General features: G+C 40.3%; 1 protein-coding gene across 2 annotated transcripts in view; it reads right to left on the reverse strand.

The window, feature by feature from the left end:
- BARD1 (BRCA1 associated RING domain 1) overlaps positions 1-24366 on the reverse strand; it is a 45778-nt gene that overhangs the window by 11460 nt on the left and 9952 nt on the right. For both annotated transcript variants that reach the window (XM_054830096.1, XM_054830097.1), the window contains 6 exons: positions 22439-23439; positions 12461-12541; positions 11587-11759; positions 3624-3732; positions 1984-2119; positions 863-955 (listed from right to left, as the gene is read on the reverse strand). In XM_054830096.1, coding sequence (XP_054686071.1) covers positions 863-955; positions 1984-2119; positions 3624-3732; positions 11587-11759; positions 12461-12541; positions 22439-23439 — 1593 coding nt within the window. The remainder of the gene's footprint in view (positions 1-862; positions 956-1983; positions 2120-3623; positions 3733-11586; positions 11760-12460; positions 12542-22438; positions 23440-24366) is intronic.

The following is a 24366-nucleotide window of genomic DNA, read 5'->3' on the forward strand; positions in this document are numbered from 1 at the left end:
ACAACTACTATGAAAGCAGATGCTAAGAAATATATTACAAAGAATAAATAAAAAACAGAATTGGGGGTGTAAGTCCACAGAACGGCTATCTGGCAAAGCACGCACCGCATAAAAACTAGTTAAGGATTGCATGAAAGATGACATCTAAACAAGTACTTGCATGCTAACGGGACACTATGCAAGTCACCTCGGAGGTTACTATTGTAGTTGAAGAGCACTCCAGTCCACAGGGCTCACGTGTACAGAAATAGGTATCAAAAGGTACATATATATGTGATCTGCCTGAGCCTGCGATTGCACAGAGCCTGGCAGCTTTCCCAACAAATACAGAACTTTTAATACAAAGTGCAAACAGGGGTTATGATCAGCTGACAGCATAATTTTGGTTACAAGTTTTAACTTTGAACAGATCTCAGCTTATATATAAATAGGCAACACATTACCTTCCTACAGGCCTTAATCACATACCCCAAGCAAGCAAAAATTTCCTGTCAGTTACAATAGAAGCTGCTTATAAGAAACCTAGGAATTTAACACATTCCTTCCTCCCCTCCCAGAATATTTCCCATAGTCTTCCAAATCACTCGTAATGTAGCAATGAACAAATTCACTCCTCACCAATACTTAGGGTATGACCTGCCTAATAGATCTAATAATGAAATGCACACATTTGCCAAGGAAGGAGTAGTTGTATTTAATTCAATCTCTTGGCATGCAGGAGATTAAAAAACCAAAACTCTCACACTTTATGTTAAGCTAGTATTGATACTAGGGCAGTTGTTGAAAAAGAAAATTTTCTCTGGAATCTCATCTACAACTTCTAGTTTAAAAGCCCAAAGAATCCCATATATTTAATACTTACATTCAAACTTGAGGACCCAACATCCAGTCAGAACAGCCATCATACATTTCACAGTACTTGGCATTGGAACATCAGGGATAACAAGATGAGTTACTAGGAGAAAGATTACATCAGTAGAACTAAAAGCACATAAAAATCAGAACCATGCCTAGCTGAAAAGCAATCAATCACTATTTAAAGAATAAACAGACTATAATAATTTATCAACCACTCTTTCCAGCACAAGTATGTGATTTTTGAGACTAAGATACAAGTAAGTAGAAGCGCTATTAGAAATTTTGTGGGTTTCAACACATACTTGCTGTGAAACAGGGAAGTCACATTTTTATAGTTCTAAGCTAACATATCTTCAGATGAGGCTCCAGTTTACAGGATAGTATTTTTTCTTCAATCCTTTTTAAGTTCTATTTAACTCTGACAGGAATCTTACTATGGGATCTCACTGCTTTAGCACAAAGCTAACAGAACTCGACTCACATTTCTGGAGTAGTAATCAGGGTGTGAATCATGGTAGGGGAAAATTACTTTAGCATTTCTTTCACAAGCAGGAGAAGCAGCACTCCAAAGAAAATCTAATAGGAGGTATTAAGACAATGTCATCCCTATCAAAAGGGAGCCAAAGAAGACTCCCAAGCCCCACAATTTGGCTCCATCATCTTCATGAAGAACAAAATTTGAAGGAAGGTAGCATGTGAGAAGAAATTTGTCAACTTTGAGTCAGTTACGTTCTCTTTCTAAACCCACCATCTGCCCAAGACTCGCTTCTGGAAGATAAAAACCTTACAGGATGTCTCATATGAGCAGAGACCTTAAAGTTGGTAAAAGAAGTGTAAAGAGACGAGGTCTTTGAGGAGAACTTACAGATTTTAAATAACAGACAATATACTGTCATAGCATGGCTCCCCCAGAAGTCTCCTGCCTTCAGTAACCAGGCAGGCTTTATACGTGTTTAAATGCAACACAAGACACCATCATTCTACTACTGCTAGAATTCGGGGATTTCAGAAACTGTACTTATTAACAATAATAAAAAACCACATTGCAGCTAGTATCTTAAAGGATAAACTGCAGAACTGTTGTTACTTATATCCGGACAGAGATATTTCAACAAGACTACATACCTCTGTTGTTAAATTCAGTATACCTTCGAGCCTTCAGGACTGTTGCTAGTTTGTTCAGCAATTTCTGTTGCTCCGAACTAAGATTGCTCCCCAGTATACCAAGAGGTCCATCTCTTGGCTGGCTGGGGCTCAGTGCCTGCATGAACAGAAAGGCCTGCAATAAGCTGAATGCTTAGGAACATAAAGAAAGCAACTAGCTTGTTTGACAGCTTTATTAAATAAAGTATAAGCATTTTGAAAAACAATTCATGGCAAGCTTAGTGGACAGGGTCCATAAATAAATCTCTGTGTGACAAACCAGCTCTAGAGGAAAAAAGCTTGACATTAGAGGTACTTCATTTAGCTTATGCAAGGTACCAAACCAGCTTGTGCATCAGTTTAAAAAAAGCAAAAAGCAAGGAAGAAAAAAAGACAGTGATGGGCACACATTTAGCTGGTTGAACATTCTGTAAACAGCCTTGCTGACCACAGTGTTGAAGGAGAAAAAAAAAATTTCCTAATGAAGTAGTAAAGCCTCCTACTTTTAGTGAAGTATTACCAACAGATACAGGTTACTCAACATATTGGTAGTGTATAATTAACACCTCCATTTCCTTTTACTAAAAAGTCTCTAATACACTGCCCTGTAAGGCATGAATGCTTAAGTTTCTTACACAGATACTACTAATGCAAAGTAAGATGAGCTGCTTGTTCAAGTTTTATGCTGACAACAATGGGATACTTCAACTCTTGGGTCTTTGTAAGTACTCCCAGGTTCCATAGTACAGACATACCTCAGAGACCCTGTTACCCCTAAAGCCTCGGACTTTGGATCCAGTCATACATCCGTATAAGCTGGTAACCATCCATCGGCACACACTCACCCCAAAGCAACTGCAAATACCGAGTATTTTGTTTGTGATGGAAGAGCTGCATCTTACATTTGCTATAGGTGGGAGGAAGTCACATCCTTGCTGATTTATCTGCAACCGTTTACTTTTGGTCAATGGGTATCTTGTTACCTCAACAAGGAGGGATCATAACAGGCTGTATACCCTGGAGTAGACTAGGACTGCTGGCATCAACCAGGTCAGTTTCATCATCATTCATTAGGAAGCACAAAGCATTTCATAATGCAGTAATTTGTTAAGTCTGAATAACTTGATTTTGGTCACAAGTCCTGAGAAGTCTGACAAAAAGAGGGGAAAAACAAAAACCCCAAAAACAATCTTCCAAAAGCTGTTTTCGACTGCTGAGCTGGCATCTTCATTGTTGGACAAAGGACAATCCTGGAGCAGCCTTTTAAAGGCACACAAAAAGCACCTGGAGCAAAGACTGCTGCTGCTTTCAGCCAGTTTGGCAAGTAGAACAAATTTAAATATGCAGAAAAACAACAACAATAGCAAAGTTCAATCAACGATACTTCAAGATTAACACAGTATTCATCCTCCTCCCAGATAAAGCTATAACATAGAATATCATAGTGTGTAAGTGTCCCACATACATTCTAGAAATACTGTCCAAGTTAGTTTCCCAGCCTATTTTAAATCTCCCTGTAAAGGCAAATGATGTATTGTACTTAGGTCCAAGCCTTCAATACTTACAGGATGAACTTAGAGTTTCCTAAAAAAGCAAAGCAAAACAAAACCACGCACACTTACCTCAGAGGGTTGGTTAAATGAAAATGATTCATCCTTCACTGGTAACATTAGCACAGACTTCATCTCTTCGCTTTCCGCATAGTCCACAGGCCGCAGCCCAAATATATTACTGGCAAAACAAGCACAGATGGGTTTAAGTAAATAAAATGTGACTTGATTCTTAACTAACTGGGCACATTAGCTGGGTAGCTTTCCCTCCCACTTTCTTATTAATATGTAATTTCAGCTAAAAACCACAAAGCTTCAAGTAAGAATTGCATCCAAGACAGATGGATAGTGAACTACAATCTGCTGCATTCAGCTGAGGAGTAAAGGATGTTCAGAGCAGTATCTTCAGTTAAATAAGCCCCAGTCCTTGTTAAACTGTTTCAAGAAGCATTTTGATATCGTTCACAAGACTCAGAAATTTCAGCTTTAATCTTTCATTGCAGTCATAACCAAGAAAATGTATTTTTGGCTTACCCATTTGCCATAAAAGACACGTCAGAAGATTCTACACACTGCGTTAAACATTGGAGCTTGATGTGGTTATGCTTTTATGGGAAAAGCTATCTGCTTCCTACTTGGGAACTGTGACTCCCTCACACTTCCAAAATTTGAGTATGCATCTCATTTTCCCTCAGTATGCTGTTCCACAGAACACATTATAGCCAATTCATTCAAATTTTGGTCGGTTTGCCAATTCTGTTGAACACTATTCATCCACTGTGGCACCCCACAGTTATTAGATATGCTTCGAGACCCGTTTCCTCCCTCATTCTTTCAGCATTACCCAGACAGATATGATTTGCTATAAACACAACATCAAGCACAGCCGTGGCTTCTAGCTCCTCTTCACACAACTTTGCAGCTGCAGGACATTAGTCAATAGAGGAAAGCTTGAAACCGCAGAACAGGTATAATTGCCCTTAACAAACATGATGATCCTCTGCCAGCACTCTTGGGGAATATTCTGCTTGCTTTGCCCTTTTCGAGAATAATGGCTATTCCAGCTGATCCTCTTCTCCCCACCTCACATAGCTCTGGCTCTCAAAAGGTATAATAAGAGCTCGTTATGAAGGGGAAGCTTGACACCGAGAACAAAGCCCTGACTCAGTATCTGAAATCCGGCAAGCTTAGTCATCAAACAATGAAACATTTAAAGAGGTCAAAAAGCCACCCCATCTTCAAAGCGCCGTCTCTTAGTTAGCCACGTGTTCCTGTGCTCTAGAGTAAGAATCTAGGAAGCTTTATAGGGAATTCTACATAAAGCCATAACCCAATCCAGCCCAAAGAGAAGCTCAAATAATTAAGTCTTCACTCTGACTTAACTGGGGGGCTTTGGCCAGTGCAAAGCTGAAAGATGCATCTGACCTTAGCACCTTTCTATGCCCCTGACAAAGCACTGCTCACTAACGCGGCCTCTTGGGAAAACAGCAATTCACAGAAATCCCACAGAAGATTCTCGGATGGTATTTTACAATTGCTAGTTTTACAGTATTACCAACCCCAAGCTCTTCTGTGTTGCTAATGAGCAAAGAGCTAGCATAATACAAATTCTGCAGACTAAAAGATAATTGGTTAAATCTCAGCCCAGTCCTGCGAGTTGCAGCCCATTAAATATTGTCATGCTGTTCCTGCTTTGTCATGCATCATCAGGGTAGCTCTTGCCCTTTCTTTAAATAAGGGCCACATTCGACTCAAACTGCTGCAGGACAGTTCCTTTGAACAATGCATCTGGAGAGTGGTGGGGGGGGAAATTAGCACATGCACTAAAATCACCTTTATAGACTAGATGGCTGACCTTTTACCGTGAGCTAAGCAGGGGGAGGAAATCACTGCATGTCAGTGACAAAGGTTTGGGGGTGTCTCCCCCACCAAGTCACAGTAAGATGCTTGACTGTTGGAAAAAGCCTTATCAATGTTTACCATAGATAAATATAGCGGCCACTACAGTTAAATAGAAAACATTTTTGCCAATTAAACTGTACTAATAAAAGCTCCAGCTACCCCCTCTGTATTCACTTAATTTTTTTTCCCCTCCATTTTAAAGATAATTTCAGTCACTTCTTACCAGTGTGTTGCAAAATGCTATCCCATTATTTTGCAGCACTGAAGAACTAATGGCTATTCATAGGATGTTAAGGTGGCAAGGGTAAAGTAAAATGTGACAAACTTGGTAGCTGAGGTCTGAATAAACGACCACCAGCTCAAGGGATGGGCTTAAGAGTTTGGAATACTTGCAAAGCAGCTTGTTGAGCTTAAGTGAGAAAAAGTAACTGAAACAGGAGAAAATAGTGTTTACAAATAAAAACTAAGACCAGGAACACATCCAGAAAACCAATTTTGAGTATGGTATTGTTTTAAATTACACATCCTTTTCAAAACAAACAAAAAAAAAGGATGAAAACCAGATTTGTTCTTTTTAGTTAGGCACCCACTAACCATCCAAAAAGTAAATAATCATGATCACAGAGACCTTGGCCAGGTCTCTGTTGGGCTGGTACAATTATCAGTGCAGTTACTTGAGGAACCTTTTTTAATATATTAGGAATGTATATTATTTTTAACCCTATCAAGGACCAGATCTGTGTGGCCACAAGAACACCACTAAGGCACAGGAATGGGAAAAAGAAGCTTTTGGCAGAAATGCGTGCTCAAAATCTGTCTTTATTCAGCCAAGCTGAACAAGAGAAATCTACCTTGTTTGGAGTAAAACATGAATTTTGATCCAGTTTGCAAAACAAAATTAAGTGGGACATGCACATTTGGTCCACCCCAACACACACACAGCATTTTTGGAAATATCAATAACGATGTACGTGTGCTCCTACTACAGGTCTGGGTTTCTTGAGAGCAGGACTAGTGCATGTGATTAACAGGACAAGTTCCACGTTCAGAGGGAAGACAGACACAACTGCTTCTGCAAGACAGAAATAAGGGTCTGCGGTGCTTAAGCTACACTACCAGGTCTCCAAGGCACACACTGTCTGCCAGAATGCAAGTGGGCTTTTTGCAAGTTGTTTTAAACATTCTAGAGTCAGATGTATCCTTTGATGCAAGCAGTCTCCTATTAGTCAGTCATCAAGGTACTGAACAGTCAGTAGAGGGCTATTACAGCTAGAACAAATTCCAATCAAAGCATAGGATGTCTGTGCTGAGAACAAAGATGAGCCCAATGAAGAGCAACTCAACGTAATCTGCTGAGTGTGACTTTACGTGAGATGACAGATGATATCTTAAGGACTGACAGATCAAAGAACTTCTTATGAAAAGCTTTAGAAATGGGATTCAGTTTATGGTGCAACACTGCTGAAGTCTTAGGTATGAAGACAACAGAGGTTACTGCTATAATGAAAAAGAAACTTAACAGCTACCTTCTAAATGTTCCATTAAACTTTCAGGAAATAAGCGACCAGAGGAGAGAAGATAAATGGGAAGACACCCCTCTCAGTTCTTCAGAAGCCCCAAACTTGCACAGCTTCCAATACAAGCAAGCAATGACTGCATAATACTTTGTAATCAGGAGTTTTAAACTGCTCCATTTTGATACCAAAAGTTATTTGCTGTTCCATAGCTGAGCATAAGCCAAGTTTTACCTCAGCCCCACAGAAAGGTTCAATACTGAACGGCAGTTCCCCAACCAGGTCCCAGTGCACTAATTCCCATGTGGAGATCTGACCAGTTTGGGGCTCTTCAGTCAGCACCCGTATTTTGAGAGTGCGGTAAGCAGAAATCTTTTTTGAACCTGACAGAAGAAAATTTAATCTGTATAGCGAGAAAGACCTTCTTAGATATCTACACAGGGCCAGGGTTTTAATTAACCTGCTGTCAGCAGGAAGTTAAGCATACTGTCTTGCACTTAGACAGTGAAGTCCTGCACTATCTTGACTTAGAAAAAGCAGACAAAATTATACCAGTGTCATGGGTCTAATGCCTCCTGGAATTAACTGCAGGTTGTAATAGTTTTTGCCCCTATGCCATTCATAATTGAGGACCACAGTCTATCCCTAAGCATTCCCGCAGGCTTGCTCAAAATCAGACTCACAACTACTCAAAGACAGCCAACACCTAAAAAAAAAAACCCCAAAACATAGGGCAACACAACAATTTTTACAAACACTAAACTTATTGTGCATGAAGAACTGGCAAGATAGTCCATTTGAGTGAAAGCATTTAGGAAGTACTGTGAAATTGCAAATGCACAGATCTAATTTTTCAAGTCACTTGGCCTGCTGTGAAGCAGGGAAAAAAAGACAGAATTCAAGAAAGTGAGCACATGAAAAAAAGCTATAAAAATATAAATTAGCTATGTGTAGGAGATTAACTTAAAAAAATTAACTAGACCAGCAGGACAATTAATAGGTCCACTGGTCCATATAATATTTTTCATTTGTAGTTCATATCTTTCCCAGTCAGTGAAAGCTTCAAATGGCAAATGAAGTACCACAACTATTAAATCTTACAGATGTAAAAAAAGAAAAATTTTGCCAAAGAATACTGAAATCCCTGGATTGCTTTCTGACAAGAGAGGTAGCGCTCATCTGTATTTGCCTGGTCCAAAAGATATGTAGCTGCTTCATATTACATACAGTTACTTCTTAATGCACTATGCATTAACATGCAAGGAGGAAAAAAAAGCCTTAAGGACACTTGGAATGAGATGTACTTGATGGGTCTGTGGACCTGATGATCTAAATCTGAAACTGCCAAGTCTCAGCTCTCTGATGGCTAGGGTTATGCTAATATCTGTGCTCCTCAAGAACTGAGCTCCCTTAGAAAGCGGCTGTATTCACTCCCAGATATATCTTACATCACTCTACAGACCAGTGGATCTTACCTGCCTTTGGGCCTGCAGTCAGTAAATATTGCACATCTTTAAAAAAAAAATATTTCATCTTGCACAACTGAGTATCATAGTAAATTTCAAACCCACTGCTCTAAGCAGGCTATTCAACACGAGCTCTGTTTTTATTCCAGTAGATTAACTCTCCAACACAAGGGACATTAAGACGCAAAAACTCAGTTAATTCTACGGTCAAAACAGCAGTGAGACATCAGTCACTTTTGTGGGATTTCATGCTATATATTTCAGAGTGTCCCAAGTAACATTTGAATACATTTATCATGTTCACAATTTACTCAGCTTAGCTAAAGGAAAAGACTTTAAGAAACCACAGTGAACAGATCAAAAACTTTCCTCCCTGCCCCCATGAGGTAACGAAGAATCACTTTAATAGGCCAGGATAAAGAGGGCCCTCTCCTGGGCTGAAAGTTAGTTCACTGAGAGCCTGAAGAGCCCACAAAAGGACTAGAGTGTCCTACACCCCCCAAAAAAATTGCAAACTAAAATTAGACAAATTTATCAGTTTGGCAAAATTGTTTTGGTATAGTCTTAGCTCACATGCTACATACCTCTAAGGTTAAGGCACCCCTCAGGTGTATTCCTAAGGAAAATAAACCTTTGAGAAAACTTGCAAGTTCTACTCATCACTGCTCAACTTCTACTTTAAAGATCCTAGAGAAATAATGTGAAGGTGAGCAGATCCTGCGTTAAAGCACAATAAGTAGTCATACTGAAAAGAACTGTAATTGCACCATCTTAAGGTGGTGCAATCACCCTGTTCTCGCCTCCTGTTTTTAGAACTGTGGTCTGCAGGTCTCAGGGATCTAGGAAAAGTCACTGAAGAAAAACAAGCTTCTTGTCAGATGTGACTTCATCATAACAGTACCTGCATCAACTAGAAAAAAATATTCAAACCTACATTAAAGAAGGTTCAAATTCACTTAGCTAGACAAATCCAATCACTGTTTAATTAAGACTACTACAGGCAGTGCGAGAAAAACCCTAAGATCTGCAAAGTCACGGTCCAGGGAAAGATCATGGCACAATTCATTGCTGGAAGCTAGCAAGGCACAGGAAAGAAGGGAGGCACAAGACATTCTCAGAAGTCTCAGACATGCTGTTCTTGTTTCTATTGTTTCTCAGTACTGCTTGGAAGAGGTCAGTAAAGTCTTACCATTCAAGTCTAACTCAAGTCTGAACACTTTGCTTGTACATCCCCATTGCCTCCAATGCTCTCTGTAAAAACAGGGGGAAAACCCCAACCCTTTCAATCATCAATGCATAACACGCACAGTAGCATTTCAGCCAGAGATGAGAGCCTACAGAAGATTTGGAAGCCTCAGTTTTTCCAGGGGGGGACGTATGGGATTGGATTTTTGCCAAAGCACCTGTGGTTCCTTTTGCCAGACAAATGAAACAAAGATTAAAGACAGCTAAATTTGTCCCCCAAAAGATTTTAAGTTAAAGGAAAAAAACATATATTTCTTAACACCACACACTAGAAATTCTAAGTACCCAGGAGATTAAGTCAAGAACAGTGCATACTTAGAAGTGTGTTAGAAACTATTTTTGATACTTAGAGGTACTACAAGAGGTAGCTAGTTGCAGAGTTGTGACATATCCTACATCACATTGTTTTAACATACAACTGAACGTTACCTGCATGCAGTGAAAAGCTGAGTGTACCGTTTACATAAATCTCTCCTTCCATGATTAAAAAGCTTCTGTTTCAATAGAAAGTCACGTTTGCTCATATAGAATGAGCTGAAAGAGGTTAAACTTTGTCTCAGTTTGCATGAACACATGCCGTAGAGACTAAGGCTAATAAGAGACCTGAAGAGTCCGCTGTCGGCATTTGGAGCCTCTGCTGCACAAATCTATCAGTGCTTAAGTCCTGACAAAACCTTGCACCAAAGCTGTTGGCTGTGCTACACTTTCAAATACCAGATAGATAAGCGTCAAACAAGCAGTTCCCAATATTCAAGTGGCTTGAAAATTGGTTTCTGAAGGTGTCAGCTTTTCAAGGTGTAACGTGCTGGTCTTTGTTGTTCAAGAACGAAGTGAAGATGAACAATTGATCCTTGTTTTACTTTTTTCATGCTCAAGTTTTGTGGGTTTGTTTTGTGTAGTTTGTTGTTTGCTTGTTTTTTTTTTTTTTAAATTTCAGTATATTCAAGACTAGGACTGTTTTTGAAAACCCTATGCTTTTTCCAGTACCTTAATTCTGTAAGCTTCGAGAGTGAATATTGAGAGCTGAAGTGATTAAGCCAAACTTGTTTATGCTTCTTTATGTGGCTGGCAAGGAAATTCATGTCATGCAAGACTTCATCCTATTGCATTACTACATACACACACCTATTGACAACATGCATTGGACTCAAATTTTATACAGACAGGCCCTGACAACAGCAATGCTACAGCATCTAAAACCACATTTAGTGTCCGAAATATTAACAGCTTGCAGGGTTATTAATAGACTAACAGATTCTTTAGCACCTCCTATATACAAATGCCAAAATCTTCAGGAGGCGTAACTGTATAGAGGATTCAACTGAAAATATTTCTAAGCTTTTTTTTTGGTTTTGTTTTTTTTTTTTTTAATTAAAAAGTGTACCAAGGATTAGTGCTTTGATCCAGAATGGAAAAAAAATAAAAAATACTCCCCAAATCTTCACCTGTGTTTATGTCATTTGTGAAGGTAGAAGAGACTGGACCCAAACACCTTCTGCTACCAAGTAGTGTAGTAAAAGTAAAGAGACAAAAACCAGCTGTAGTAGTTCAAAACTCATCTTGCTCAGCATCTTAGATCTGACAGTAGCTATAACAAGATGCCAACAGGCAAGTGTAAGAATAGGGTAAACATATTTGTGTTACTTTCCTAGTACAGTCTCCAGTACTCCAGCTATCTATGACTCTTACCATCCTCAGAAAAAGCATAGGACAAAGCAAAGTGGAAAGGAAACACCTACCTGGAAAAGGAGGATATAAGTATAGCAGAGGATATGTTTAACACCCACCCCCTCACTTCAAATCAATTACATTCATTACTAGCTTTGCTTCATATTTACTTAACATACTCCCTGGAAGTTGTAGCTGTAGCTAATGCCACAGTTGAAATAACATTCCACATCTACTTACACTGCATCACGGGAGGCACCATGCAAAAGCAGCAGCTCAACAATGCTCACATGCCCATTCTTGGCAGCATCATGAAGCGGCGAGTCGTTCTGATACCCTGTAGTATTCACTAACGCCTTGTATTGCAGCAACAGCTCCACCACTTCTTTGTGCCCGTGATTACATGCCTCATGCTAGTTGGGTAAATCCATAAGAGAGGAAACTCAAGTGAAACAGAATTTAGAGGAAGGACTTCTGTCACACCAGTTACACATTCATTTTCAAACACCTCTCAATAGATGGTCGGGGAAGACAATGCAAGGATACCGCATTATATTCCTGACATGAATTAACCTTGGAACCCAGCACTAAAAAAAAATCACAGAGAAGAACTGAACAAATGCCAATTGTGTGCAAATTAGACTACAAAGAACAAAGCCTCCCAGATTACAGACTCTGTCAAGAGTATTCTTCAGGAGAGGAAGAAGTCATGGTTGAAAAGAACCTTTTGTTTATTTTCTGTAATTCAAGTGAGCAATTTTTTCATTCAACTACTTGATATATTTCCAAAACGGTAAAAAACACCGAGGACATTAAGAACTCACACAATATACACATTGCCTGCAACTGATCATTTTCTAGTTATCATAGTTATATTTTCTGCATTTGCAGAATTGCAGGCAATTTCTTGGTATGCCCTACCCCATCAAAGGGGAATTGGATTTGGGCAGATCAGTAGTTGCTAATAAATTCTTTTAAACTTGTTTATCATTACTTTGCATAATTCTTTGTCACCTAAATGCATGGAAAGGGAATGAAAATATAAGAAAGAAAAGGACAGATAAAATTAAATCTAATCAGAAGACAGATGGCAAAAGAAGTCTTCAACACTCACCAGGGGTGTCCAGCCAGCATTGTCTTTGACATTGGGATCTGCCCCATTTTTCAGCAGCTGTTCAACAGCTGCCAAGTCACCCTATATCAGAAAAAAACCAGTTACTAAACAGTAACAAAGACGATACACAAAGATAACAAAAATTTAAGAGATGCAGAATTACAAATTTAGCTGCAATAAAAATGTAATGATACAAGTCTTCCATTTAGATATTGTCAGGATAAAACTCAAATGTGTCAGAGACCACAGTTTATCATTACTGTTCATTTAGAAGCATCTACCCATTTTACACAAATACATATTTTTACATAAAAATGATGCACATAATAGACTTAACTCAGAATAAATGGACAAGTTTTTAGGGGACAGACGGAAATCAGCAGAGTCAACTGCAAGGATTAAAATCGGGAACATTTATTCAGAAACTCCTTGTCCTTCAGACTGGATTTTTTTTTTTTTCAAACTAATCTAAATAACTGGCCAGAAACATGAATAGGTGAAATAGATTAATAAGTCTGACAAGAACCTATAAATTGTTTTCCCACAAGTCAAAAGGAAAAGGGAAAGAGTTTTATTTAACACTACAATTACTACTCATGTTGAATCTCACTGACACTTTCTCTGACAGTTATTCTACCAAAGTAGTTTTCATTTGCTTCTTGGAAGAACACTATATTCAGTTTTTACTATAAGCAAGGAAATGTATGTGGAAAAGGGTAGAAACTGATGCAGAAATTATAGGAAGAACAAAAAGGCTGAGTAGAGTCAAGGTGAAGGAAGCAACTGGATAGATTTTGTGAATCAGAGGTTTTTGACACTAAGAATAAAGGCAAGTATAAGAGGGAAAGTTGGTAATGAGATTACAGCGTATACAGATGCAGCTATAAATAGGCAAGGAGAAGCCTCCTGCAGAAGCTGAGGCAAGGAAATCTCTGCAGTGCAGGTCGTCTTAAAAGCAAGTGGGAAAAGTAACCCAAAGCGACTGGAAACAGACTCTGACCCCCTTCTCCTTTCACAGCAGCATCCGCACCCCAGCACGTTGGTACTTAGAACTCACTTTGTGCCACGTCAGCCAGTTCCTGCTTCTGGCATTTGTTGCCCTGCTGCAAGAGGCGCCAGGAATTCTGTTCCAAAATTTTTGCTGCAATGCCGCGAACGCTCCACAGCTGCAGGTACACAACTAATGAGGCCAGGCTGTCCCACACCTCTCAGCATCGGGTACCACCTCTCAGGCCAGAGCAAAGATTTACCTGTGCTATTACAGATGAGGAGCAGTTGCACACCAGTTCTCAGCTGACGGGGTAACAGGGAAGGAGGAGTTTGCCAAATGTCATCTAATGACCAAAACTACCTGAATAATGCAAGTTTTTCAAAGGCTAAACTAGCCTTTAGGATCCACCCCAACCAAGCATTTCAAGCCGACCACTAAGACTTTCCCTAGACCAGGGCCCATTGTGATCCCCAATGAAGACACTCATATACAAACTTGTATCTATCTCTTGTCCTTGGCCAAACTTGCAATATATAAATACCAAGACCTCAAAGGGCGGGGCGGGGGGGAAGATAAGTTTAATCCATGATATACAGAAAGCCCACATGCCCTGAAGTAGTGGCAAGTCAAGGAATTCCTGTTACTCGACAGCATACCTTAGAAAGAATGAGTGAATATTAAAATAAGCTTTAAATACAACAAAAATAAACGTAATCCCATTTTATCCTATTTTCTTGTTATCAAGGAACACTTCATAAAAACCAAATAGCTTTAATCTTTACTCTAGTTAGAGAAAATAGTAAGACAGACTCTGCTCAGCAGAAATAAATCCAGCAAGCAACAACTGGAAACTCAAAAGTCATCCAAAAATTGTTGAGAATCGCTGGCTTTACAAGTCAAGCAAATTAACACATCAGAGATAAAATTTATGCATTATATTCACAACCTAGATGTCCCAGCAAAATGTTACCTTTCAAAGCAATTAAAGAATACACTGCTGTTAGAATACTTTATGGTTGCAAGGTAACAGACGCGCATCAAACCTGAAGTTATTCAGAGGCAGCTAAGACAGTGTTCAGCATTAGATCTTTTTCTACAGAAAGAAGATACAATTATCTATAATGAGTGAGATCTGAGCTTATCATTTAAAGTTAAGTTTGCAAACATGTACAGCAAGGGTTTGACATTTCAAGAGTACTCCTTTTAAAGCAGTAAGCATAGCTAACAATTTGTGTGGGCATTAGGTAGTATCGCAGCTTTTCAGAACAGTTATGTGAACGTTGATTTGTAAAACGTTGCTGTGGTTTTATCAAAGGAAAACGTTGCTGGTGTGGACACCAGTACTGACAACATCCACAGAATGAAATCCAGGTCTAAGACAAAATTAGAAAATTGGTGTTTTGCTGTTTAGAGAAGAAAAATATTGTCATCACCTCAGCTGTAAGTAGAACGTGCTGCCTACAACCAGCACCTAGCAATGAGAGTGACAGAAAGGGAGGGGAAGCTGTCATGCCAGTTGTACTGCGCGATGACTGGATGGGTGCTGTCAGTCAGGATTACAAGAGATACCTTAAAATTGTTCAGAGCTAGGAAAACATGCCTTTTGTCCCCTCAGAGACCTTTCAGTCAGCTACCATATTGTGAATATTTAGTTAAAAAAAGCGTAAGACAATCTCAAGAAGCAGATCCTTAGCAGACTTGTCATCAAGTCCTCCTTGCAGGACCACCATCATCTGACTGTGAGCCAAGAGTAAAAAAAACCAAAACAGTGCAGTTAACACATAGACCAGTCCTATCAAAGATGATTCTATCAGAGTTGATGGAATTACTCACATTTAAAAGTGAATAAATGTTTTGCTCAACTCTAAACAAGAAAGAGTAAGGACCTGGTAGGGGCAAGTCCCAGCCACAAGTATCTATATACTCTGTGTCTTTCCCCCACAAGTAAGAAAGAAGAGACTACACTTATTAGTATGGAATTACGAATTCAGACATGCTTCATAGAATTGCGCTTTGACTAATACTGAAATTTGTACATTTAGTCCCTTGAGTTTACTTGCTCTAGCAATGCCAGCATAAAATCACCAGTCCCACATACGGAGTCATAACCAGACCAGACGATCCGAGGGGCCCTCACTGCTTGTCTTAGCAGCTTGTAGCAACAGCAGAGTGGAAACGTAACTGGACATACTACTTGTACAGAAACAGAGAACAGGACAAACACCGAGTACAAAAATGCTAACATTAACAATGCACTGCGAAGTGTTTATTTTAAAATCTCATTATCAATGAAGGATTACAACCAGCTTCTGAGGAGGCAGAAAGTAGAATTATTCGTTTGGAAAAAACAAAGCAAAGGACATTTTAAGCTCACAACAAACCTTATGTATAGTGACAACACAATAACGCAATGGGTTTGCTCTTCCTCTGCTACAGCGTAAGGGAGCTCTGAAAACCACAGAAGCAAGAAAGGCATTGGGGCCATCTGTTGGCAGATCTAGAAGGCAGCATTAGCTTCCACAGAGAAGGGTATTTACACAGCTTTACAAACACTTCCCTCCCAATGAGAATTTAGTTCCCGCAGACACAGATGGCACAAACCCAGTAAACCATCCTCACCTGGCTTAGACAAGGGGTTTTGGTTGGTTGGTGGGTTTTGGTGTAATTTTTTTTTAAAAGTCAATTGTGTCATGATTTTAACGCAGACAGATGGTTAAAAAGAACTGCAAGTGTCCTTTCAGCCCTGTTTTATAAGGTTTTTTTCCACGATACCCTTTACTATTTCCATTAACCATAGACATTTTCCACCTAAAAGACATTTAAATTATTAATGAAAACATGTTCTACCTGTTCAAAAGAGAGAGATCCAAAGAATTAGGGCAATACATGAAGATGAAGCTAAAAACCTGTATCACTTCAACAAAACACATCTTCCTTTATTTGCAAAGGTAATCAAGTGACTTCAACCTTTAGGTCAAACAAATGAACAAAAAACCCCTTTCAGACTCAAATACATTTGCTTGTTGGGGGTGGGGGTGGGGGGTGGCGGGGCACAAAACTAGGTTATTTACAATTCATAGCTGGTCAAAAAGGGTAAATATGAATTACAGACTGCTTATAGTAATTGTGAATGCTCCAACCAACTCTTTCCAGGAACCGGAGAGTTTCTCACCTCAAATTTCTCCAAATTAATGCCCTACCCAGCAGACCATTTATTAACCAACAAGCATACAAATAGCTATGCTTAACCTTTAACAAAAAGAAAACATTCAAGAAGTTAAGTTTAACCCACCTCAGAAACAAGAGAAGTAACAAGCACGCATTATCGAAAAAGAAATGGCAATTTGTTTCTAAGCTTTCAAATCAGTGCTTGGGAAGATGGATTGCTTTGACTCCTGGCCAATTTTCATGTTCTTAAGCTCTGCATTTGAAACCTTTACACTGCTTCATATTTGTCTTAAGCTACCTGCTGGATACTACTCATAATCAGGAGGCTACTTACCATTCCTATACCACTTGGCTTTAACATTAGAGAGTCAATGTTGAACTACGACTTCAGAGCAGTCTCAGGTGCTACACCTGCAGCTGAGTCATCCTGCTAGTTTCTGCCAGCAGACCTCATTTCTCCAATGAAATGGATATTACACAGGCAGCTAAGTCACCTGCCACACAAAATCACAAGGCCGGGACAAAAAGACCTTGGACCAAGGGATGCGTTCAGTCACTGTGAAGCAGCTGGCAGGAACGATGCTGTCCATCCACTGCCTTTTGCTCAGAGGAGGCTGGGAGCGTCTGACTGTGCAGCAGCACAACTCCCCTCTTGTAGCTAAAGGCTCGAGAGGAAAGGCAGCAGGGGAGACATTCCTCCCACGTACACGTGTGACCCAACACTCAACAGTGATACATACCCATCCGGTACCAAAAGCGAGGAACTGCACAGCTGACTAGGTCAGACACCCGAAAAAAGATCTAAAAGGTATTCTGACATTGGCCATCACATGCTCACAAAACCACAAAATCTTCTTTCGCTCTCCTTTCTAATGTGCCAGTAGCTGGTAACAAAACAATAAAAAGGAAGAACAGTCTCACAGGCTCGGAAGGAGTAATTTAGTAGTTATTACAGTGTTAAGTATAATGAATATGAAGAGTCCAGCACAGCAGGCTAGTCATGGGTGAAGCCTTTATGAAGGCCCTCCTGGTCAACTGTCTAAACTGAAGGGTCCTTGGAACAGGAGGTAACCAAAACTAATCCCAAAACTCCTTCTCTCTTTCTTCAGACTAAGTAGATGCGCTGCACAGATGCAATTTCTCCTCTCCTCAGAACAGGGACAACTCTCTAATTGCTTCTGAGTTGAAGCATAAAATCAAAACCATCTCCCAGCTACCTCCCATCCACTCCTTTGTAATAGTGCGGCTGTTGCCATGGTCCTCAGTTACCCTGTCGCAGTGCGGTTCGCTGTTCCTCTTCCTGGAACCCATAGCGGCAGCGACTCCACACCGAACTACTCCATCATCTCCCTTGTCAATGCAGAAGAAACACAGGCACAACCAAGACCTGAAATACTTATCAACGAGCTATGACTTTTTTTCTCTCCATAGCAGATTTAAGACTTTGTACTAAATACTTAAGTAGTACTGTGCTGCATTTTTAATTACCACATAAGAGCTAGTCCTGTGAACAACTTGTTATTTTACTGTAAAAAAACCCCCTCTGTGGAAGGGCTGTTGATTGAGCAATTTCCCACCAGTTTAGAATACTAGTAGTACAATAGGTCACATTTTGTATTTTAACTAATTGGAAGTTTTACCTTTAATGACTATGGAGGAAGATAAACATGACTGCTGTTTGCTATGGAGAGAGCTGCATTCATTTTAACTTTTTACTTTAACTCAGCATTAAGTTCATCCACACTAGAACCTTTCTTGAGAACCATTTTGATTTCAGTAAGTTAACAACTAGTAGTAGTAAACAGGGACAATCCCTCAGAATCATTGGAAACAGCACAATACACTTAATTTTAATGCCTGATAATGTTGTTTATTATCTCTTTTAAATAAGAAAAAAGGGAGAACTCCATTAGCTTTAATTAAATTCAGGGTATTAGTCCCTAACAACTAATGAAAATAATACAGATTTATTTTTCTAATTAATGAAGCCCCAGAGAATTAGACTTTATTTCACTTGGGGAGGGAGGGTGACAGCTACAAGTCTGTGTCCCATTACACACATGGCAAAACATTACTGGCTGTGGAAAGAGCAAGAAAAAAAAAATCACCCATAAAATAAAACTGGAAGAGAAAGACCCTCCAGAAACAACAACAACAACAACAGATAGGACTATTTTGGGAAAAAAAAAATGAAAAAACACCCCCCACAAAACACAATGAGAATATACATGCAGTATAAAGTCTAGAATTTTCAAGACCAGCTCCTTTGAGAAAACACATTTATGAGTTCCATAGCAGGGTTCCCACAACTTAGAACAGTGATCTAGAACCATGCAGACGATACAAAAGATACTTGCATGCAAAACAAATGTTCTGTTACAATTGCCACACATCCCCAGCAGATTCATGGCAATTAATCACTACTATTTCTTGTTCACTGCTTCACAAAGTAAAATGTTACCAAAGTCCATGACCAATAGTTCTTTAGAAAGACCAAGCCCTCCCATCATGCTGGCTTGAGCAATTTACTCTTAATCCACTTTGACGTGGACTAGTAACCGTGCCTACATTTACTGGCTACCAGGAGATGCAGGAACTTTTTAGGAATGCCATAATATACCCATGATTAAGCTATACAAGATGACCAAAGACCACCACGAATTAAAGGAGATAATCTGTGTAACCTCCTTCTATAGATGAGGAACTGAGGTTCAGAGACAGTAAGACAACTTTCTTAGAGTTGCATTCCAAGTTTAGTTGCTGGAAACAGACACATGCAAGTAAAATACAACCAAAGACCGCTCTCCTTGCCTTATTTTTATTATATTTAAAAGAGTGATAACTTTGGGATCACCCTGAAGCCTTACCTAGTTAGACAAGCCTTTGCTAATGAGCACCTCAACACAAGTGGAATTGAGAGATTATAACCACAGCAGAACTAATGAGGAACAGAAGCAACTTCCCATTTTAGCTCACTAATTATAAACATTAAAAGACACCAAAATTAATTCAGACACAGGACTGAAGAAAGCATTCATGTGTCTGCCCACCCCACTGCCTACACTACAGCTGGAGGTCAGCTTTTCAGCCCACTGAAATAGCCCAATGCCAACAAGCAGCGCCAGCTATGCCACAAAACTTGGATAATCAAAAGTTGTTTATTCTTTTTGTCTACAGCATGAACTGTTTTAATTTTTACCCATTTATCTTCTAAATGCTTTGCAATGAAAAACCATCTTATTGGCATATCACTGTTTACTCCAAGTCTCACACAATAAGCTGCAGAGATGTTCTGTTTTCTTAGATGAAATACTTGTGTTCCAAAGAAGTATCAGATATATTGCTGGAAACAATACCTGTGTGAAAACTTGTCAAGGTAGATCAATTTTTTTAGAACCAGTCAGTCATAATAGTATTCTTTACAAATTCCCAGAAAATCATGGAAGGATAATCTGTAAACAGTGCTTTAATAAAGAGGAATATACAGGACTTGTGACAAGAGGTAACAAGAGATCTGTCCTGTAAAGCTCTGGAGTCCTGTGAGGACAATGTTTCATTTTCTCCTCCCTAATTCCATATTAATGGCATCAGGTAAGATACTTGAACTCAACTCAGCTGCCACTTCCATTTAAAAAGGTCTCATGCAGCAGGAGTGCCTTATTAGAATGCCTTTGAAAGAGGACACAGTTATTTATCAAGAACAGCCTTTGTCTCAACAAACAGAAGTGCTGAATAAATGTCAGGATGCTTACAGGTGAATCAATTCTACCATTATAGGCAGTTCATTATCCACACAGTATTTCTATATTATGATTTAGCACAAAGTAGATTTAAATTGCTGTGTTGAGTTTGCATGGCAAGGTTTTTGTAGGGGGAGGGGGTGGTCGGTCTACAGGGGTGGCTTCTGTGTGAAGCTGCTAGAAGCTTCCCCTGTGTCTGACAGAGCCAATGCCAGCTGGCTCTAAGACGGGCCCGCCCCTGGCCAAGGCCAAGCCAATCAGCACCTCTGTGATAACATATTTAAGAAGGAAAAAAAAACAAGTTAGAGAGAGCTTTTGCAGCTGGAGGGAGGAGTGAGAAGGTGTAAGAAACTCTGCAGACACCAAGGTCAGTGCAGATGGAGGGGGAGGAGGTGCTCCAGGCGCCGGAGCGGAGATCCCCCTGCAGCCCGTGGTGAAGGCCATGGTGAAGCAGGCTGTCCCCCTGCAGCCCATGGAGGAAGGATGAGGGGGTGTAGAGATTCCACCTGCAGCCCATGGAGGACCCCACACTGGAGCAGGTGGAGGCACCTGAAGGAGGCTGTGACCCTGTGGGAAGCCCACACTGGAGCAAGCTCCTGGCCGGACCTGTGGCCCCGTGGAGAGAGGAGCCCACGCCAGAGCAGGTTTGCTGGCAGGACTTGTGACCCTGTGGGGGACCCACGCTGGAGCAGTTTGCTCCTGAAGGTCTGCACCCCGTGGGAGAGACTCAGGTTGGAGAAGTTCATGAAGGACTGTCTCCCATGAGAGGGACTCCATGCTGGAGCAGGGGAATGATGAGAGGAGTCCTCCCCCTGAGGACAAAGAAGCAGCAGAAACAATGTGTGATGAACTGACCGTAACCCCCATTCCCTGTCCCCCTGTGCCGCTGAGGGGGGAGGAGGTTGAAGCTGGGAGTGAAGTTGAGCCTGGGAAGATGGGAGGGGTGGGGGGAGGTGTTTTAAGATTTGCTTTTATTTCTCATTCCTCTACTCTGTTTTGCCTAGTAATAAATCAGATGAATTTCCTCTCTCAGTTCAGTCTGTTTTGCTCGTGATGATAATTAGTGAGTGATCTCTCCCTGTCCTTATCTCGACCCATAAGCTTTTCGTTGTACCTTTTCTCCCCTGTCTGGTGAAGGAGGGGAATGATAGAGCAGCTCTGGTGGGCACCTGGCCCCCAGCCAGGGTCAACCCACCACAACTGCCAAACTACAAACTCTTTGAAATGACCTCTCAGAAGAGAGCTGCCATATTAGTAATGTTTCTGATGACTTTGACTGGAAACATTCAACGAACCACCCCACCTGCATGCAGCTTTTACATAACAACAGGGAAAGACAGCCCTTGCAAAGAGCAAAGCCATGAAGTTCTACCACAGCAGGAACTGCCTAAGATAATAACAGCAAAATAAGTGACAGCTGTCATTCCAAGAATGCCATAGATCCTACATAGAAGTGAAGTCTACTGAGAACATCCCAACTCTGTCCTAATTCTCCCTTCTCCATCATCTGTGATGACAGCATGCTCAGAGCATAGGACTCAGCATGGGAAATCAAAAGGTGGAGCACTTCATTCTTCTTGAGCCAACACACTTGCATCAGATGGAGGATCTCAAAGATTATGAAACAGTTAACCTTAATTAGGGCAGCATAGAGTTATCTTCATGTAGATAGTTCAGATCTTGTCCTGGCTGAGTTACCAGGTCAAGTTAAACTGATCAAGATAACTCAGTGAAACCTGAAATACTTATTACAAATCACAGAGACAGCTTTCTGGCACATAAGGCCAATAAGAAAGCAAATGCTTATCACTTCCTAGAACTCACACGTAGAACTGACACTGTAGTACATTGAGTTTCTCAAGTATAACCATCTTTGATCATTCCAATAGTCATTTTTTTATGAAATCAGAGAATCAGGTTGGAAACTCCCCAATAAACCTAGAAGAAAGAGATCACAAGATGGGATTTCCCCCCTCACAAATAGGAGGTACCGAAGTAACTAGTTTCTGGGATATTTTTAATTAAACAGAGGTTTAAAAAGACAATGTTGTAAGTTGAACTAGAAGATGATGGTCCTACCTTGATGGAAGCAACATGGAGCAAAGTCTCTCCTTTGTAATTTCTTCTGGCAATTGTGTTACCACCAGGGGACTTCAATACAGAAGGACTGTGTGGTATTCCTACTTGATTACAAGTCTTAGAAGTAGATGGGGTAGAGGGAGATCTTGAATGTGAAGGACTAGTTATTGCTTGAAAGACTGCAGAGCTTCTTGTCTTCATTACAGTGTCAGTGAGTTTCGATACAGAGGAACAAGTCTGAACTGGTGTCTTCTGTTCAGTTTCTGGGGAGATAGGGCAGCCCTGAGGTAACTCCTCCAAGCAAGCTGCCTGCCTGCCTGACTTCCCAACTTCGCTCCTCTCAGTTCTTCTTGGTCTTTTAGACTGAGAAGTAACCGGAAGCCTAGATTGCTCCTTTCCACGTTTTAAAGGTGTAGTTTCATTTTCTATTGACAGCAATGTCTCTGTAGCACAATTTTTTTCCTTGCTGACTTGTGCAGGGCACACAACCTCACTGTTATCTTCCTTCTCTGAGGATTTTACCTGTGGCGATGTTTCCACATTTTCTGCATTTTTGCTTGAGTCCACTTCCTTTATAGACTCCTGCTGAAGTGTCTCTTCAGGGCTATTTGGTTCTGGGGTGCACAGGACTACCGGTTGACTGCAGATGGTCACACACTTTTCGTTGGGAGTATTCTCCTCCACTCCTCCTTTCTGCTCAGGCTTCTCTAAGCTCCACACTTTGTTAATGTCTGCTAGATGTTTCTTCTTCATGTTCTTACCCTGTCTCTGTGTTGGCTTCTTTGTTGGCTTGCAGGGCTTTTTATGAGGAGGGGAAGGAAAGAAATCATATATTGAAGATGTGTCTTCACAAAGGTCATTGCTTTTAGTCTTAGACTGACTCCTGTTCAGGATGCATCGAATCTTCCTACTTCTTGGGCTAAACCACATTTTTATCTGTTCCTTCTTACTCTTTTTTCCAAGGTCTGAGTCAGTTGGTGTGGACACATCTCCTGTTGAATCTAAGTGCATCAGGGAAAAGGAAAAATAATTTATAGAGTAGTCTTCAGTAGAAGATCGCAAAGAGATCAGAACAACAACTGTAATAACTGATGAAGCATTACTAAGTACAGCCTATGAATCCCTTCATTTCTTCTCAAGAGACACATGTAATGGCTTTGAAACAACTGGCAAGGTCACACGCCACTCTGGAGTTCAGGGATCCCAGCACGGCTAAAGCTACCCGCTAGGCAAGTAAGCGGGCATGCTGGTAGAGAAATTCCCTCAATAGTCCGGGTTCGCTGCATGTACAGAAAAGATTTCTAAGCAGATTACAGAGAGGAGAGAAGCTGGTTCTCTCACCGAGTTTTCCTTGGAAATAAGTTTAACAAAGTAGTCTGTGCATACACAAAAGAGCACAGAAACAATTTTCTAAAAAGATGTCACGGTTCATCTCAGGGTGAGCAAGAATAACTGCAAGCAAGCAAAAATAGCATCCTTGTAAGAATGTTGAACATTCCTGACCAATTTTGACTAATTCCACATATATAGCACATGAATCGGAGGAACATATAGAAAATCTGTAAGTAATTGTGTCCTGTCATTTGATCCTTTACCCCTTGGTAGTAAATAATTCCAAGGAAGCTACACATTTCAATGATCTCAAGCATTTCTTTAAAAATATGCAGTGGGGCAATTTTATAAGTCACATTGTACAGCATATTACAAATCAATAACCAAGATGACGGAGGAATATCCTGTACTCCTAGGGCATGAAATAACAGTTGAGAACAAGGGCTATAAATGGTGTCCTCAATGGCTTAAAAATAAATTAAGGAGCATAAAGTGACCTCTAAGTTAGACACTAATTTAATTTGACAACAACTCTTTCAGTACAGAAGAATTGTAACAGATTTTTTTACAGATTCCTTCTGGAAACCTAAGTTGTC

Source organism: Grus americana, chromosome 6 (genome assembly GCF_028858705.1).
Source record: "Grus americana isolate bGruAme1 chromosome 6, bGruAme1.mat, whole genome shotgun sequence".
NCBI classification, from domain to species: Eukaryota; Metazoa; Chordata; class Aves; order Gruiformes; family Gruidae; genus Grus; species Grus americana.